This window comes from Chiloscyllium punctatum, chromosome 11 (assembly GCF_047496795.1).
Source record: "Chiloscyllium punctatum isolate Juve2018m chromosome 11, sChiPun1.3, whole genome shotgun sequence".
Lineage (NCBI taxonomy): Eukaryota > Metazoa > Chordata > Chondrichthyes > Orectolobiformes > Hemiscylliidae > Chiloscyllium > Chiloscyllium punctatum.
In genome coordinates, this window is record NC_092749.1 from 31184952 (window position 1) to 31200793 (window position 15842).

The 15842-nt window shown below is 40.1% G+C and overlaps 1 protein-coding gene across 1 annotated transcript in view; it reads left to right on the plus strand.

Annotated features, from left to right (window-relative positions):
• The window catches only part of LOC140482656 (WD repeat-containing protein 64-like), a 133852-nt gene extending 118423 nt beyond the window's left edge, over window positions 1-15429 (plus strand). Inside the window, exons 21-26 of the mRNA XM_072580159.1 lie at window positions 2308-2369; window positions 3465-3577; window positions 6160-6342; window positions 13724-13832; window positions 15246-15326; window positions 15418-15429. Of these exons, the coding sequence (XP_072436260.1) occupies window positions 2308-2369; window positions 3465-3577; window positions 6160-6342; window positions 13724-13832; window positions 15246-15326; window positions 15418-15429 (560 nt within the window). The remainder of the gene's footprint in view (window positions 1-2307; window positions 2370-3464; window positions 3578-6159; window positions 6343-13723; window positions 13833-15245; window positions 15327-15417) is intronic.
• Window positions 15430-15842: the final 413 nt, after the last annotated feature.

The window sequence follows — 15842 nt, forward strand, 5'->3', positions numbered from 1 at the left end:
CAGGAATTTTTAGCATTGCTTTGCATGAAGTCCACTGGAGATGTTACCTAGTAAGGTGACGAAACATCTGGAAATGAACCTTTCAGCTCAGCGAGCAAACCTACATCCAAAACAGCAACCTGAGCTACAAATCTTCTCAAAACTCACTAATTCTTTTATAATGTTATTTAGTTTCCTGTTCTTGATTTACTCTTAAGCTGCAGGAGTTGCTAACAATTATTACCTATTAGAATTACCTTAGATTAGTGGAACATCTTTAAAACCAGTATCATCCAAATAGTAGACATTAGTTTGGAAAGTTAAAAGAAGGCTGTGAGGTAAATTAGAGGCAAAGTGGCAAATGGGTTATATGCAAGAATAAGTCAAACTCAGGTAAAGAATACTTTAACTTATCTGAAAAAAATAACTCTCAGGATAATGGAACACGATCAAGCTCAATGATGCCAATGAAACCAGTAAATTTAGCGACCAAAGGTTCGTCAGTGAAGAAGATAGATAAATTTTGTGTGAGCTAAAGCAAGTTATGTTTTTGAATATGTTTTAATTAGTATATATAACTGTTAAAGGGTTTCTCAAGGAAGATTGTATGGTTTTTGTTTAACACCAGAGGTTAAATATCAATCAGGAGAAAGTGAGGACTGCCGATGCTGGACATCAGAGTCGAGAGTATGGTGCAGAAAAGCACAGCAAGTCAGACAACATGTGAGGAGCAGGAGAATCGATGTTTTGGACTAAAGCCCTTCATCAAGAAGGGCTGTTTCTCCTGCTCCTCAGATGCTGCCTGACCTGCTGTGCTTTTCCAGCACCATACTCTTCAATTAAATACCAATCAGACAGGCTTCAAGCATCTTTTGTGCATAGAGTTTTGTCCCAACTTCCACATCACAAAACTCCAACACACTGATTACTTGTTCCCATGCATGCATATATTCCACTCGAGTTCTTACCAAGTTTTTGTTTTTATAGTTCAGCAATGTTACACATCTCTGGAATAGGTGTGACTTAAACTGAGTCCTCCTGGCTTAGAGGTAGAGAAACTACCACTGAGCCAAAAGATCTCCATCTCACCAAATTATCCCTTAATTAACATGTACCCATTACTAGTTCTCTAGTTCCATTTTGTGTCAGGCATCCCTACCAGATTCTGTTAAATGATAATGTAAAGTGGTGAAGGCTGAATTAGGTAGTATTTTGATTGACAAAGGTTTTAGCGACTTTGAGGCAAGACACTAGAAAATGAAGTTGAGGCCACAATCAGCTTAGCATGGAATATATCCCATCTACCAAAAGCTGAAAACTTACAGGTTTATCAGAAAAAACAGGAAATAGTCCCTTGGGAATCACTCCAGAAATTTTTATGGGATACCTGAATTATAGCAGGATTCAGCAAGCAACGACCATCATTAATCAAATATTTTATGTCTCTGGAGTTAAAATTGCCCAGGCACATGCCAAAGTGTCATTATTTTATATATAACCTGCAAAGTCGCACAACACCAGGTTCTAGTTCAACAGGTTTATTTGAAATCACAAGCTTTCAGCCCCCCTGCTCCTTCACAAAGCTTGTGATTTCAAATAAACCTGTTGGACTATAACTCGTGTCGTGTGACTTCTGAATTTGTCTACCTCAGTCCAACACCAGCACCTCCACATCATAAATATATCCTAGAATCATAGAAGCTCCACGGTCTAGAAGAAGGTCATTAAGCCCATCGAGTCTGCACCGACTGTCCAAAGAGCATCCCACCCAGATCCAGCATCCCATAACCACACACTTACCATGATTAATCCACCTAGCCTACACATCCCTGAACACTGTTCACAATTGCAGTATGGCCAATCCACCTAATCTACGTAATTTTGGACTATGGAGGAAACTGGAGCATCAGTGGGAAACCCAGTCAGCACAGGGAGAATGTGCAAACTCCATACAGATGGTCACCTGAGGCTGAACTCAAACCTGGGTCACTGGCACTGTGAGGCAGCAGTTCTAAACACTGAGCCACCGTGTTACCCTCGCTAACCATTCCAGCATATACTGCTGGTAGTTTCTTTTCTTGGTGCAGAGTTGAGGCAAAAATGCACACCACAGGAGGACAAAATTAAGAACCCTCTTTTCTTAATGAAATTCATCATTTTTAAAAACAGACTTTGGGAAGATGAGTTACAAAAACTACCTAATTCAATATTATATCCGGTTGACAGACAGTTGAGAGATCTGGCTAGCAATAGTTTGACAAAATAGAGAATTAGGCTGCACCAATGCATTTAAAATGCACACCTCAAATAGTTTATTTTCTCATGCAGGAGGATACGTAATAATTTGGGATATTGCAGCCTTTCTAGGTGATCCATACTCATTAAATAAGGTATGTTTTATCATTTAATTGCAACACTGTTAAGGAAATAGAAAGTAATATTTGTTCTATGAGAATTTTTTATTGATTGAGAAGGAAGATAGTCTAACAAGTGGCAAACAGTTTGAATTACCTCTTCCCAATTGAATATCCTGAGAGAAGTAATAACCTTTCATGAAGTTAAACTTTGTGAAACACTCTCTGATCACAGTTATCATTGAACAAGATTCATGTACATGAATCAAACATTTCTTGCTGCATTATTCAGTCCTAAATACTCACACTTTCATTTATAATAGAAATATAAAGTTGCAACTCTCTTGTCATTTGCAACATTTAACAAAATGTCAGTTTATTCAAAGTCAAATTAGTATTTTCCAAAGACCATTTGTATAGCAGGGGCTTTTATGATTTTATATTTACCCGAAACAGAAATATAGACACTTGCGAAATGAAATTTTCTCATATGCATGAACCTTCCTTGTGGACATTAGACATTTCTGCAATAACATTTGATTTGTTTGTACATTGCCAAAAACACTATTTAAATGTACTATTTAAAAGTCTCTCTTTCTGTGATTCACTTGAGTTATTTTGCCTGGGCTGACTCATATCAGCCTTTTATTCCACTGTTCTAAATATACTCTGATGTTCACCCAGTGTTGATGGGCTCCCAGTTAAGTTCAATATTTACTTCATCGATTGGTCATTACTAAATATCAATCAGGAATGGAAACCTTTCGATGGAATTTGAGGCCTTAGCTGAGCTGAGGATGTTAGGAATGAAAGCAAAGTAGCTACTGACTTGATCAATTGAATGGGTAGTGTATTGTCACTGCCACAAGTTTGCCATTGATTTTTCTTTTGTGGTTAAAATCATGGTGGGTGCTTATCAGAGTGGTATTAAACCTCAGGTAATGCAAAGGCACAAGAAAATAACAGCAATGTGCATGTATTTGACTTGTAACACAGTGTGGGAAGTAACAATGAAACATATCAATATACAAACAAGAAACAAAGATTCTGACATCTTTACATAATGTTTTCTTAATGTCAACGAAGTCATGTTTTGAAGTCATGTTGATCACATTTACTCTATTTCTGTAGGATTCTGTCAATCGCCTAGTTAGCTGGAGAGCCCATAATTTCCAAATAGTGAGTCTGTTCCATGTGGAGGAGGCAAATGTTGCTGTTACTGCATCCATAGATTGTTCAATCAGGTATAAAAAGGATGGAAGTACATAGAGCTTTGTTGAAATTTTACAACTGGTCAGCCCTTGTACCTTTTATTGGATAGGCTAATTATTTCTGTTATCAGGTTAAGCTGTTTAAGCATGTCATGTTATTCTTGATGCATAACTTTCCATCTTAAGTCTGGACATTTCTGTACTGACTTGAAAATGTCTGAAGTCTGTGTCCTTTTTGGTAATTATTCCTGTGCTGTGGGCAGGAATTTCTACCATTTATATCCAATCCTAAATACTCACGAGAAACCTTCCTCCAGAAAGGTTGTAGGCAGTTTGATGCAATAATCCAATTCAGAGACAGGTTAGTAACAAATATATTGTGTGCATATACAAGTGCATATGGATCAGACTAGGACCAAATGATGGTTTTCCTTCCTGAAACGACATTAGTGAACTAATTGTAGTTGCAAAATCACATTTTCTTGCCAGGAATAGTATTTTGGCAGCTCAATTTACATTTCTGATCTGAACAGCTTGTAACACTTGGAAAGAAAAAGACAAACAACTCTATTGTTTAAAGTTTCACTTTTACTTTTGATTGTGATTATATAAAATCAAAAAATATAGAAATAGGATAGAATAGCTTTAAAATTATGACAGAATTTCATCTCCACTGATTCAAATATTTTCTGTCTTTTAAACCTACAACTAAGGACTATACTTTATCATCATCATCTATTTTGACTTGTTGGGAGATCAACTGGTTTTAATTTAATGTTATGTGGGTGGTAAGCATTTTCTAAAGGTGTAGTACTTACTTCCTTGACACTTTTCTGTCTTACATTTCCATCAGACTGCTTCCGTCACATCTGTCTGTTAAGTTTAAAAGCTTACCATATTATTATATATATTTTGTATGAAGTCCTCCTAGTTCTGCACTCAGTTTTCGTATAGGCTTGTACACTTGTAATGATGCTCATTATAGGAACCCTTGAAAGGTATAAAAGTGGAAGTGATGTAGTAAGTGACTTGCCCCATTGAATATGGCACTTTATACTGAGTCTTTTTAACCTTCACTAGAAAAATGTACTAAAAAAAAAGGTCTGTCAAATTTCTCACTCCCTGGTATGCCTTTAGAACATTACAGTGCAGTACAGGCCCTTAGGCCCTCAGTGTTCTTTCGTAATAAGAATTTTTTTTCTTAAGTCCAGGTGTTCCTGTACCTATTATTACTCTTCTTTCTGTTCAGGTAACCAAGGGTGTGGTGCATTGGGAAAGGCAGCACGATGTGTCAATGGTTAGCAGTGCTGCCTCTCAGCGCCAGGGACCTATGTTCGATTCCAGCCTCAGACAACTGTCTGTGTGGAGTTTGCAAATTCTCTCCATGTCTGCATGGGTTTCCTTTGGGTGCTCTGGCTTCTTCCCCCAGTCCAAAGATGTGCGGGTGGTGTGGATTGGCCATGCTAAACTTTCTATAGTGACCAGGGTTGTGCAGGCCAAGTGGATTAACCATTGGGAATAGATAATTACAGGAATGGTCGGGGTGGGATGCTCTTTGGAGGGTCATTGTGGACTTGATGGGCTGAATGGCCTGCTTCCACTCTGTAGGAATTCTATGATAACATGACTCAGGCTAGCTTTTCTAGTGGTAGGTGCAGAAATACCTGGTTGGAGAATTAAGAGAATGAAAGTTAAAGTTCTTGAGTGACAGGATACTGAATAACAAATCGCTGCTACAGACAGCTGCAACAGCTACAAATTGGATACAGATTAGGGTCATAGAGTCATATAGCATGGAAACAGAGCCTTTGGTCCAACCTGTCCATGCTGACCAGGTTTCCCAAACTAAACAACTCTCATTTGTCTGTTTTTGGCCCAAATCCCTTTTCTACTTATCTATCTGTCTAGATGTCTTCTAAAAGCTGTAACTGTACCTGCATCTACCACTTCCTCTGGCAGCTTGTTCCATATACGCACTACCCTCTGTGTGAAAACATTGCCCCTCAGGCCCTTTTTAAATCTTTCTTGTCTCACCTTAAAAATGAGCTTCCTAGTTTTCAACTCCCCTTTCAAGGGAAAACACCTTTGCTATTCACCTTATCTCTATCCCTCATGAATTTATAAACCTCTGTAAAATCAACCCTCAACCTCCTACGCTCCAGAGAGAGAAGTACCAGCCTATCTGGCTTCTCCTTATAATCCAAACCCTCCGGTCCCAGTAACATCATTGTAAATCTTCACTGTACCCTTTCCAATTTAATAATATTCTTCCTGTAGCAGATTATAGGGAGAAGGAAGAGATCTGGTTAGTGCATGGATGGTACAAGTAAGCAAGATCAAAGAGGTGAAACTCCTTGCTACATATTCTACTGCACTGCTGTACATCTTGATGCCTTTGACTTCTTCGTAACCCTCTGTTCTGCTCAGCCCTTTGATTCCCTGTTCAAGTACAGCTGATTTTAAGAACTTGTTATGTGGGGAATTGTGGCATGAGCCTGAGCCCTGTCAATTTTGTCACCCTCATGTAGTACCATCTCTACATAGATGGCAACCCATGCTGCAAGTCTGACTTACAAAATAAAGATATTGTGTCTGTCTATTTTATTGTTACACAGGGTTTGGTACTCACCAAATGGGCATTACATTGGATATTTTGGACAACATAGCTCTTTGGTATTAATGAACCCCAATAAGTTTGTTTTACCATCTGACATAACTGAAGCACCTGTGGAAAGCCAGTCAAACAAATCAGACAAGACTGACCAGTTGGATTATCCCTTGAAATTGGATTGGGAAAGGTGAGGTTGCATTTATGACTTGGAATTTAGTTGCACAAAATTGTACATGGTACACTACAGAAAACATATAATTTTAACATGAAAACTATAAGGCAAGTTCAGATTTGTTGATATGTAATTATTTTGCACCTTTTGTTATGCATATGAAGTCTGAAGTATGTTAATGCCTAATATTCTGAAAAGAGTTGCAAAGTATTAGATGTGATCCTCCTGTGTAGTTGAAGTAAAACACAAGGAAATAAAGCAATACTGGCCACAAATCTTGGCAGTGTCACATCTAGATTCTTGGCATAAGTACTATTGTTCCTCCCAAAGTTGCATCCACAGCATACCTACACAGTTCTGGCGTTAGCTCTGTCAGATGTTGTTTTAGCTCAGGCGTTTGGACACATCCAGAGAGCATCCAAAAAATCTGAAGCTGTTGGTGCAGTTGATAAGATGTGGTATTTGTAGATACATCTACTGACCTCAACCACTCAAATGAAGTCACTTAACTTCATGCAGCACTCAGTTCAGATGCCCATAGAAACTCTTGTTGCATTAACTACCACAGAGTGTGTTGCATGTTTTTGGATGCAACACACTGTTGGGTTAGGATGCTGTCATCAGGTGAATCTTAATGTGTTAAACACTGGGCCAGGTTTGCAATGGCCAGATAGTCATTGGAGCAATGCAGACTGAAGTTGTTCATCAGGACACAGAGTTGACTCAGTATTTGCTGTGTATCTGAATTTTCTGATGTGCAATTCCACTGCATCTGAGAGAGTCTGTAGATACCAAGTCTACATCCTGGTCATTTACTAATATGACCACTACCCCAACTCATCACTGACAACTCCCAACTATACTGCACTGGCCTATTATAACACTATAACACTCCAGACCCCTGACAGCTGCCCCCAACCCAACACAGTTCCACCCCACTTAACACTCAGCAACTAACCATCTCTTTATCAGATTTGAAACTCTTCCCTCTGCTTCCCAGACCTGACTTCATACATCCCCACATTCCGCATGTGTGACATTATCTCCCATCCCCATTACTGAACCTGGAATCCCTACCACCCTGCTCTAAGCACTCCATAAATTACTGGGCATCCTGGCATTACACACAGTTGCATCTTACTTAATAGGAACCCTATTCAGCAGGAACCCTACTTACCAGGAACCCTACTTAATAAGGCCTTTCCTTCTTAGCCAACATACCTTGATATTTGCCCTTTTACAGGAGCTGGCAAAGTGTCTGATTGCTGGAAATTTAAATCACAGAATTTGACATCTACTGCCATAAAAAAGTGACCGAGATGGACTTCCCCTATCTGTCCTATACTACAAAAGGGAAGAACTGCAATTTGACTGTGATTGCTATTATTAGGAATATCCAGGCCACTACGTAGTTTATTGTATGAAAGCAGTCAGGTGCAAATTTACATTAGTAAGATGTGCATTGTTGCTAAGACTGTGGGGAAACTTGAGAATAAAAGTCTGCATTCTACAAGATTCTATGCTGCTCTATGTAATTCTCATCCAAGCCAGTATGGCATCATCCGATTAGGTGGACCTTAAGACAATCTCCGACATTAAACCTTCTGTTATCTTTATGAACAGTTTCTTGTCCAATATGCCTTCACAACGTTTGTCAGGTGTGCCTCCTGTGTGGTCACCTGTGGGTAGAGGGCCTCTGTCCTCCCTTCCAGCTCCTGCACAAAAGTGTAGTGTTGGCTGGCATCCTGGAACCTGGACACTGTCACTGTGTGTCACTCTTCCCAGAAACAGGATAAGTTGGCACCTGCTGCCGTATATGTCCCATTACGAGGTGCAGACAAGCTTTAACTTTAGCTCGTACTAGCTTCTCGGGAATTTGTGCCTACCTAGATGTGTAAGCACTCAGCAAGTTTAAAGCTGACTGTACCTTACTACCATTGCATAAGTAGAGTTGGAGCTTGCCTAGATCTGAAGGGCAAAATAAGCACAAAATAATCCTGAGTCATGATCCACTAATTCACTTTCAAGTCCTGTCCAATTTCCATGTCTTCCAGTAATTAGTGTCATTTCGGTGATCCATAAATTAATATCTTAGTGATTAAAATGATTTAAATGTTGCTATATTTCATCTGATTTTGAACTGTACTGTTGTATAACAGGCTCTTTCAAACATCTAAATGTTAGACTCTAACAGTTCACTACAAATATTCAGCCCCTTGATAACTGAAACCTGCACCTTTGTACTCGTTATATGCTGGTTAACATGTCTCAATTTGATAACTGAGCTTATAATTATCATGTTGCCACTGCTCTCTCAGTCTGTGATCTTCGATTTTCCGAATATGTTTATTTGTTGCGTCTGCACTTTATCAATGTCTGGGCACATAAAGAATAATATATTGGCAAATTGAACAACCTTAGTCCTTCATTCTGACATTAGAAATTCATTGGTAAGAACAGGCTGAGATCAGAGCCCTGGAGAATCCCAAAACTTTGTTGAAATTTCTGTCTCCACTCTGACACTCAGCTCAACAATGCAGCCCCATTCACACTGTCTTTTGCAAAGGGTTTGTGCTGACTCCTTCACAACTCAACATCTGCATTAGCCATTTACACAGTTTTGTGCAAATTAATTTATGCTGAGAGTTGCCTGCATTAGTGAGACCCTTTTCACCGCCCTACAGATTATGGTGAATACACTCAATACTCAAAGCTGTTCTTTACTACCTCTAAACCTTTGGTAACAACTTTTAATGAAACAATAGAACCACCAAGGAAGCACTTAATGAAATCTTTTGGACAGAAATGTGAATTTATAGCCAATTTGGAAAATATGTGCTGGAATTAAGAGCAAGGACTTGCCTCAATTATGTACTTATGAGCATTACATTAAGCACACAGGCTTTGACCAGTGACTCCAGCACTGTTATACATACCCATGAATATTGCACACAGGTTTGGGCATTCAGCTGACATACCAAATCTCTGCATCCACAATGAAGACTAAGATGAATACACAATCAATGGTTTATCACTGCAGTATGGACATCAAATCCAAGAGACACTCGTTTTCAAACACAATCGAACCACAGCCAAACTACACTTACCAATTTGTGATGATCGCTAGAACTTTAAAAAGTCACACCTGTAATCTCACACAAGTCTTCATTAGATTGGACTAATGGTCTCAAATCTTTCTTGCATAGAGTTCCAAGATTCTAATATACATGGAAGATAAAAGCAGGAGTAGGCTAATTCAAACCTTCAAGCCTACTATGCCATCAATATGGCTGATCATCCAACTCAACAATTTCTCCTTTGAATCCTCCCACTTCCTCCAGACTAAAGGGGTAGACATGGGCACCTGCATGGGCCCCAGCCATGTCTGTCTCTTTGTCTGCTACATGGAACAGTCTATATTCCATAGTTATACTGGCACCACTCCACACCTTTTCCATTGCTACATTGTTGACTGTGTTGGTGCCACTTCGTGCACCCACAAGAAGGTTGAACAGTTCATCAACTTCAACAACACATACCAGCCTGACCTTAAATTCACCTGAACCATCTCTGACACCTCCCTCCCCTTCCTGGACCTCTCCATTTCCATCAATGGTGACTAACTCAAAACTGACATCTTCTACAAACCTACTGACTCTCACAGCTACCTGGATTACACCTCCTCCCACCCTACCTCCTGCAAAAATGCTATCCCTTATTCCCAATTCCTCCACCTCTGCCACATCTGCTCCCAGGAAGACCAGTTCCACCACAAAACACAACAGATGGCCTCCTTCTTTAGAGATCGCAATTTCCCCTCTCACATGGGTGATGATGCCCTCCAGAACATATCATCCACATCCCGCACCTCTGCCCTTGAACCCCACTCCTCCAACCACAACAAGGACAGAACCCCCCGGTCCCAACTTCCACCCCACCAACCTCCACATACATCACATCATCCTCCGCCATTTCCGCCACCGACAAACGGACCTCACCACCAGAAATATATTTCCCACCCCATCCCTATCCGCTTTCCATAAAGACCATTTCCTCTGTGACTACCTTGTCAGGTTCACGTGTCCCCAACAACCCACCCTCCTCTCCCGGCACCTTGCCCTGCCGCCGCAGGAATTGTAAAACCTGCGCCCATATCTCCCCCCTCACCTCCATCCAAGACCCCAAAGGAGCCTTCCACTTCCATCATAGTTTCACCTGCACTTCCACACATCCATTAACTTACTTCCATTGATCCCGATGGGGTCTTCTCTACATTGGAGAGATAGGAAGCCTACTCGCAGAGCGCCTCAGGGAACATCTCCAGGACACCTTCACCAATCAATCCCACTGCCCCATGACCAAACACTTCAACTCCCCCTCCCACTCAGCAGAGGACATGCAGGACCTGGACCTCCTCCATCGCCAGTCCCTTACCACCCAACACCTGGAAAAAGAACGCCTCATCTTCTGCCTCAGGACCCTCTAATCCGATGGCATCAATGCGGACTTCACCAGTTTCCTCTTTTCCTCTCCCCATACCTTATTCCAGTTCCAACCTTCCAGCTCAGCACTGCCCTCATGACCTGTCCCGCCTATCCATCTTCCTTTCCATCTACCCACTCCACTCTCCCCTTCAACCTATCACTTTTACCCTCATCTCTATCCACGTATTGCTCTCTCAGCTTCCTTCCCCCAGCCCCACCCCTCCCCTCACATTTATCTTTCTACCCTCGAGGCTCCCACCCTGATTCCTGATGAAGGACTTTTGCCCAAGATGTCGATTCTCCTGCTCCTCAGATGCTGCCTGACCTGCTGTGCTTTTCCAGCACCTCACTCTTTGATTCTAATCTCCAGCATCTGTCGTCCTCACTTTCACTCAAACACTTGGCCTCAAGCACTTCCTGTGGCAGAAAACTCCCCAGCCTCACCATCCTCTGGGTGAAGACATTATTTTCTCATCTGGTCCTATATGGTTTATTCTGTATTCTGAGACTGTGACCCCGGTTGTGGACTCCCCAGTAATCAAAAATATCCTTCCTGCATTTATACTGTTTCGTCCTGTTAGAATTGCATAGATTTCCATCACATTCCCCCTCATTTTTCTGAATTCCAGCTAATATAATCCTAACGGATTTATCCTCTCCTCATACATCAGTCCTGCCATCCCAAGAATCCGTCTGGTAAGCCTTCTTCCACTCACTGAATATCCAGAACATTCTTCCTCAGACATGGAGACCCAAACTGTACACACTATTCCAGGTGTAATCTCACCAAGGTCCTGTATAATTGTAGCAAGTCTACTCTGGTCCTGTACTCGAATCCTCTCATTATGAAGGCCAATATACCATTTGCCCTGAAATAAACAAATAGAACTGAATTGAATTAGCTTTATTGTCACATGTACCCAATTGAATACAGTGAAAAGTTTATATGTCACCACTTACAGCGCCATCTTAGGTACAATCCTGAGTTAAAAAATATAGAAATGAAGAAAAATCGTTACATTACAGCCAGTAAAAGCAAGAAGCAAAGTTAAAAAGACAAACATGACAGTCATACAAAAATTGCTGGAGAAACTCAGCAGGTCTGACACCCAAGTCTCGTTACACTTCCTCCTTTCCAAATCTATCATCATTCAGAACGTAATCTGCTTTCCTGTTTTTGCTATCAAAATGGACAACCTCGCATTTATCCACATTATACTTAATCTACCATGCATGTGCTCACTCTCTCAACTTGAATAAATCACATTGAAGGGTCTCTGCATCCACCTGACAGTCCACCATCCCACCCAGCTTTGTGTTGTTTGCAAACTTGGAGATATTACACTTAGTTCTTTTATCTAAATCATTAATATATGTTGCGACCAGCACTGATCCCTGCAGTATCACACAAGGCACTGGCTGCCACAAGGGAAATGACCCATTTATTCATTCTCTTTGTTTCCTGTCTGCCAGCCAGTTCTCTATCCCTGTGTGTACCCCCAACACAGGCACTTTAACTTTACACGCTGATCTCTTATACAGGGCTCTTTGAAACCATCTGAAAGCCCAAATAAATCAAATCTAGAATCTTCCCCTTCTTGGCTCTAATCATTACATCCTTTAAAATTTCCAGTATATTTGTCAAACATGATTTCCTTTTTGTAAATCCATGCTGACTCTGCCCAATTGTGTCACTGTTTTCCAAGTGCTTTACTGTTAAATTTTTTATTTAGACATTTTATCCAGTGATGTCAAGCTAATTGGTATATAATCCTTATTTTCTCTCTACCCCTTTTTTTAAACAGTGGGGTTGCATTAGCTATCCACCAGTTCATAGGAGATCTTACGATATTTATGAAATCTTGAATGATGACCACCAATGCATTCATTAGGGTCACTTCCTTAAGTGCTGTGGGATGTAGATTATCGCGTCCTGGGGACTTTGCAGCCTTCAATCCCATTAATTTTCCCAACAACCATTTCCTGACTAAGACTGATTTCCTTCAGTTTCTCTCACTAGAGTCTATGTTCCTTCAAATTTTCAGAATGTTATTTATCTCCTCCATGTGTCTGTGTGTATTTCCTCCTGGTGCAGCAGTTTCCTCCCACAGTCCAAAGACGTGCAGGTTTGGTGGCTGAATTGTGTTAAATTGCCCATAGTGTCTCGGGATGTACAGATTAGGTGGATTGGTCAAGCTAAATTGCCCCATGTCTGGGGATTTGGAAGTCAGGTGGAGTGTCATTGTAAATGTGGGGGTACAGAGCTTGGATAGGTTCTGGATGGGATGCTCTGCAGGGATTCGATGCAAACTCAATGGCCTTTTTCTACACTGTAGGGATTCTATGATTCTTTACGATGTACTTTGCAAATAGGTGCAGTAGAATGGGGGAAGCAGCACTTCAGAAAGACCTGTAATTTGTATCTAATTTGTTTGAAGCAATGCAATTGTAGTTAGTGTACTGGCTGGCTCGCAATAGTCTCAGGATCTTTGCCTTCGCTGTAACTACCTTTGTGTGCACTTAGTGGCAGCCATTAAATACACTTATTTTCAGCATACTTCCTCATCTCTGACACTGTCTATGATGTATCTCTTCAAAGTTACAAGGACTAAAATCTAGGTTCATCCTGAAAATGATAACAGGATCACCTGATTCATTTCTAGTGGATGCAAATGCTAACCCATCAATCATTATTACATTTGGATATTACATCACAGGAAAATATACATTTGCTTTGCTGCCAGACAGAAAACATTTTTAAAGCCCCCAGGTCTTAGTTCTCTTTATTTTGTTCAATATAATTGACTGCATTTACAGTGTTCACTGAATGTACTCTTCTCCTTCATTTTAATCAGTTTGGATGATAAATAAATAGTATTCATCTCATTTCTTTTAAATTATTTCTTAATTAGATGGAAGCCATTTGATCGGGAAGAATATGACTTAAAGTTAACACAAGAACGGAAGGTTCTTGACATGGATCATGATAAGAAATTCTTTAAATCCGTGACTATACCAAGGGTAGGAATTAATACTTTTGATATAATACAATGTAAGTTCACCTCCACTTCCTACAGGAAAGTCTCTGAACCTCAGGTCTCAGCAAATGGAGACTTTGCTAGACTCCATTCCTCAACTGCTACCTTCAAGTTTACCCCAGTTCCACAGGCAGTTCCCTCTGGTTTGTAGCTTATTTTAGCAATAGGGCAGCCACTTCCTGCTAACTTCATGTCCTGCTTACTTTGTCAGAAGTCTATTTTTGAATCACCTAGTTCAGGTATTAGAACACATCCTTGGAGTGGGTGGCACTTGAACATGGGCTCCTGGCTCAGAGTTATGGACACCACCTAAATGCTATAACAGTCCTACAAGCTGGGAGTTTTAGGCATTTTTAATCAACCTGTTGAGAGACGTTATGACACACCTTTGAAGGAGGTTGGATTTGAAGTAAGCCTAGGTCTCCTGGCTCAGAAGAGGGGACACTACTACTGTACCACAAGAGCCATCTGCTGGGAGTTATAGCTATTTCCTCATCATCCTGTTTTGAGATGTTACTGCGCATCACTGGAGCAGGTGGGTCTTGAATACAGAACTTCTGGTCTAGAGGTAGGGACACTACCGTTGCTCCACAAGAACCCTCATGATGGGAGGTAGGTTTTTCACTGCAGGGGTTTCAGATAAGTATGGAAATTATAATTAATTATCATTAATTTGGATCAGCTAGGACCAGACATAATTGATAGGACCTTGACAAGCAACTTTAAATAGCTAACTCTTACTAAGCTTAAGGTTTTGATTTCGTCGATCCAACTGGAGTCCTACTGAAAATGATACCTTGGTTCAACAAATTTACATAATATGGCATTAGAAAAAATGCTCTTTCTCTCTTCCAACTCATGATAGTAACCACCAGCTGACGCAAAACTACACCATGTAGCTGCTGCTTTGATCCCTCAATTGTATGTGACCTCAACCAAGTTGTTGGAAAGGCCCAAAAGTTAAGCAATATCTTCCCCATTAAGTAATTTAAAGAGAAGTTTATTGCAAGTTTATTTAAAGAAAGGTTTATTGCAAGTATTTTTAAAATAAATATTTTAAAATCCCAATGATGTTAATCAGCCCATCAATACAATTTGTTATCCCTATAATATTACTGCTGCTGTAACCTCAAGAAGCAATTCTTGGAACCAATGGCAGATTTCATTGCCAATCCTGGACACCTCAAAAAATAATGGCTTAATGAGGACCTTATTCTTTGAAGCTGTGTGCATCCAGTCAAATCTTCAATAGTTCTTTTCATATGTTCTTTTGTTAAATGATCTAATTGCTTTCACTCATCATTCAATTTCCAACCATTCGGACGTGTTGTTAGCTTAGTAAACAACAATGAACTAAGGTGTGCTGAATGATTCACCTTTGTTTGATTCTAAACAGCTGAAATCAAAACCAATAGAAAATTCCATATCAGGCACTAGAGCAATGGGTGCTGTATTTCGAGCTCTCCCTGTGTATACTGTAAGTTGATCCCTTTTATTTCTCTGTAAAAGTAATGATATACTTGATAAGCTGATGAGTGTATTGCTTTACACTCATTTTATATTTGCAGCTAAAGCCCTAATTAGAATTTAGAGCATTAGTTGCAAATTTAAAATGCATGTAAAGCAACTGAGGCAGTAATAATAAATATTAAACTGGAGATTTGTTTTAAATGAAGTCTTTTTGTGTCTTCAATAAATTTTTTTGGAAATATCAAAGCATTGATTCTTTTTACATGCTCTTAAGTTTTTAGAACCGTGTGTGCCAATTTAAATATTGATTCAGCAAAAAAGAACATTTATTTTTCATGAGTACAAGGAAACCTAAAGGAGAGGCTCTTCTGTAGAGCTGCAGTGCAGCTTATTCATGCCTCTCTGAGGAGCTGTGTTATCTTCAGTTGCATTTCACCAATAAAAGTCTTAAACATTACGGTCCTCCAAATCTCCTCACTAAACGGATTTGAGCACCCTGAAAGTCACAGCACATCTCAACATC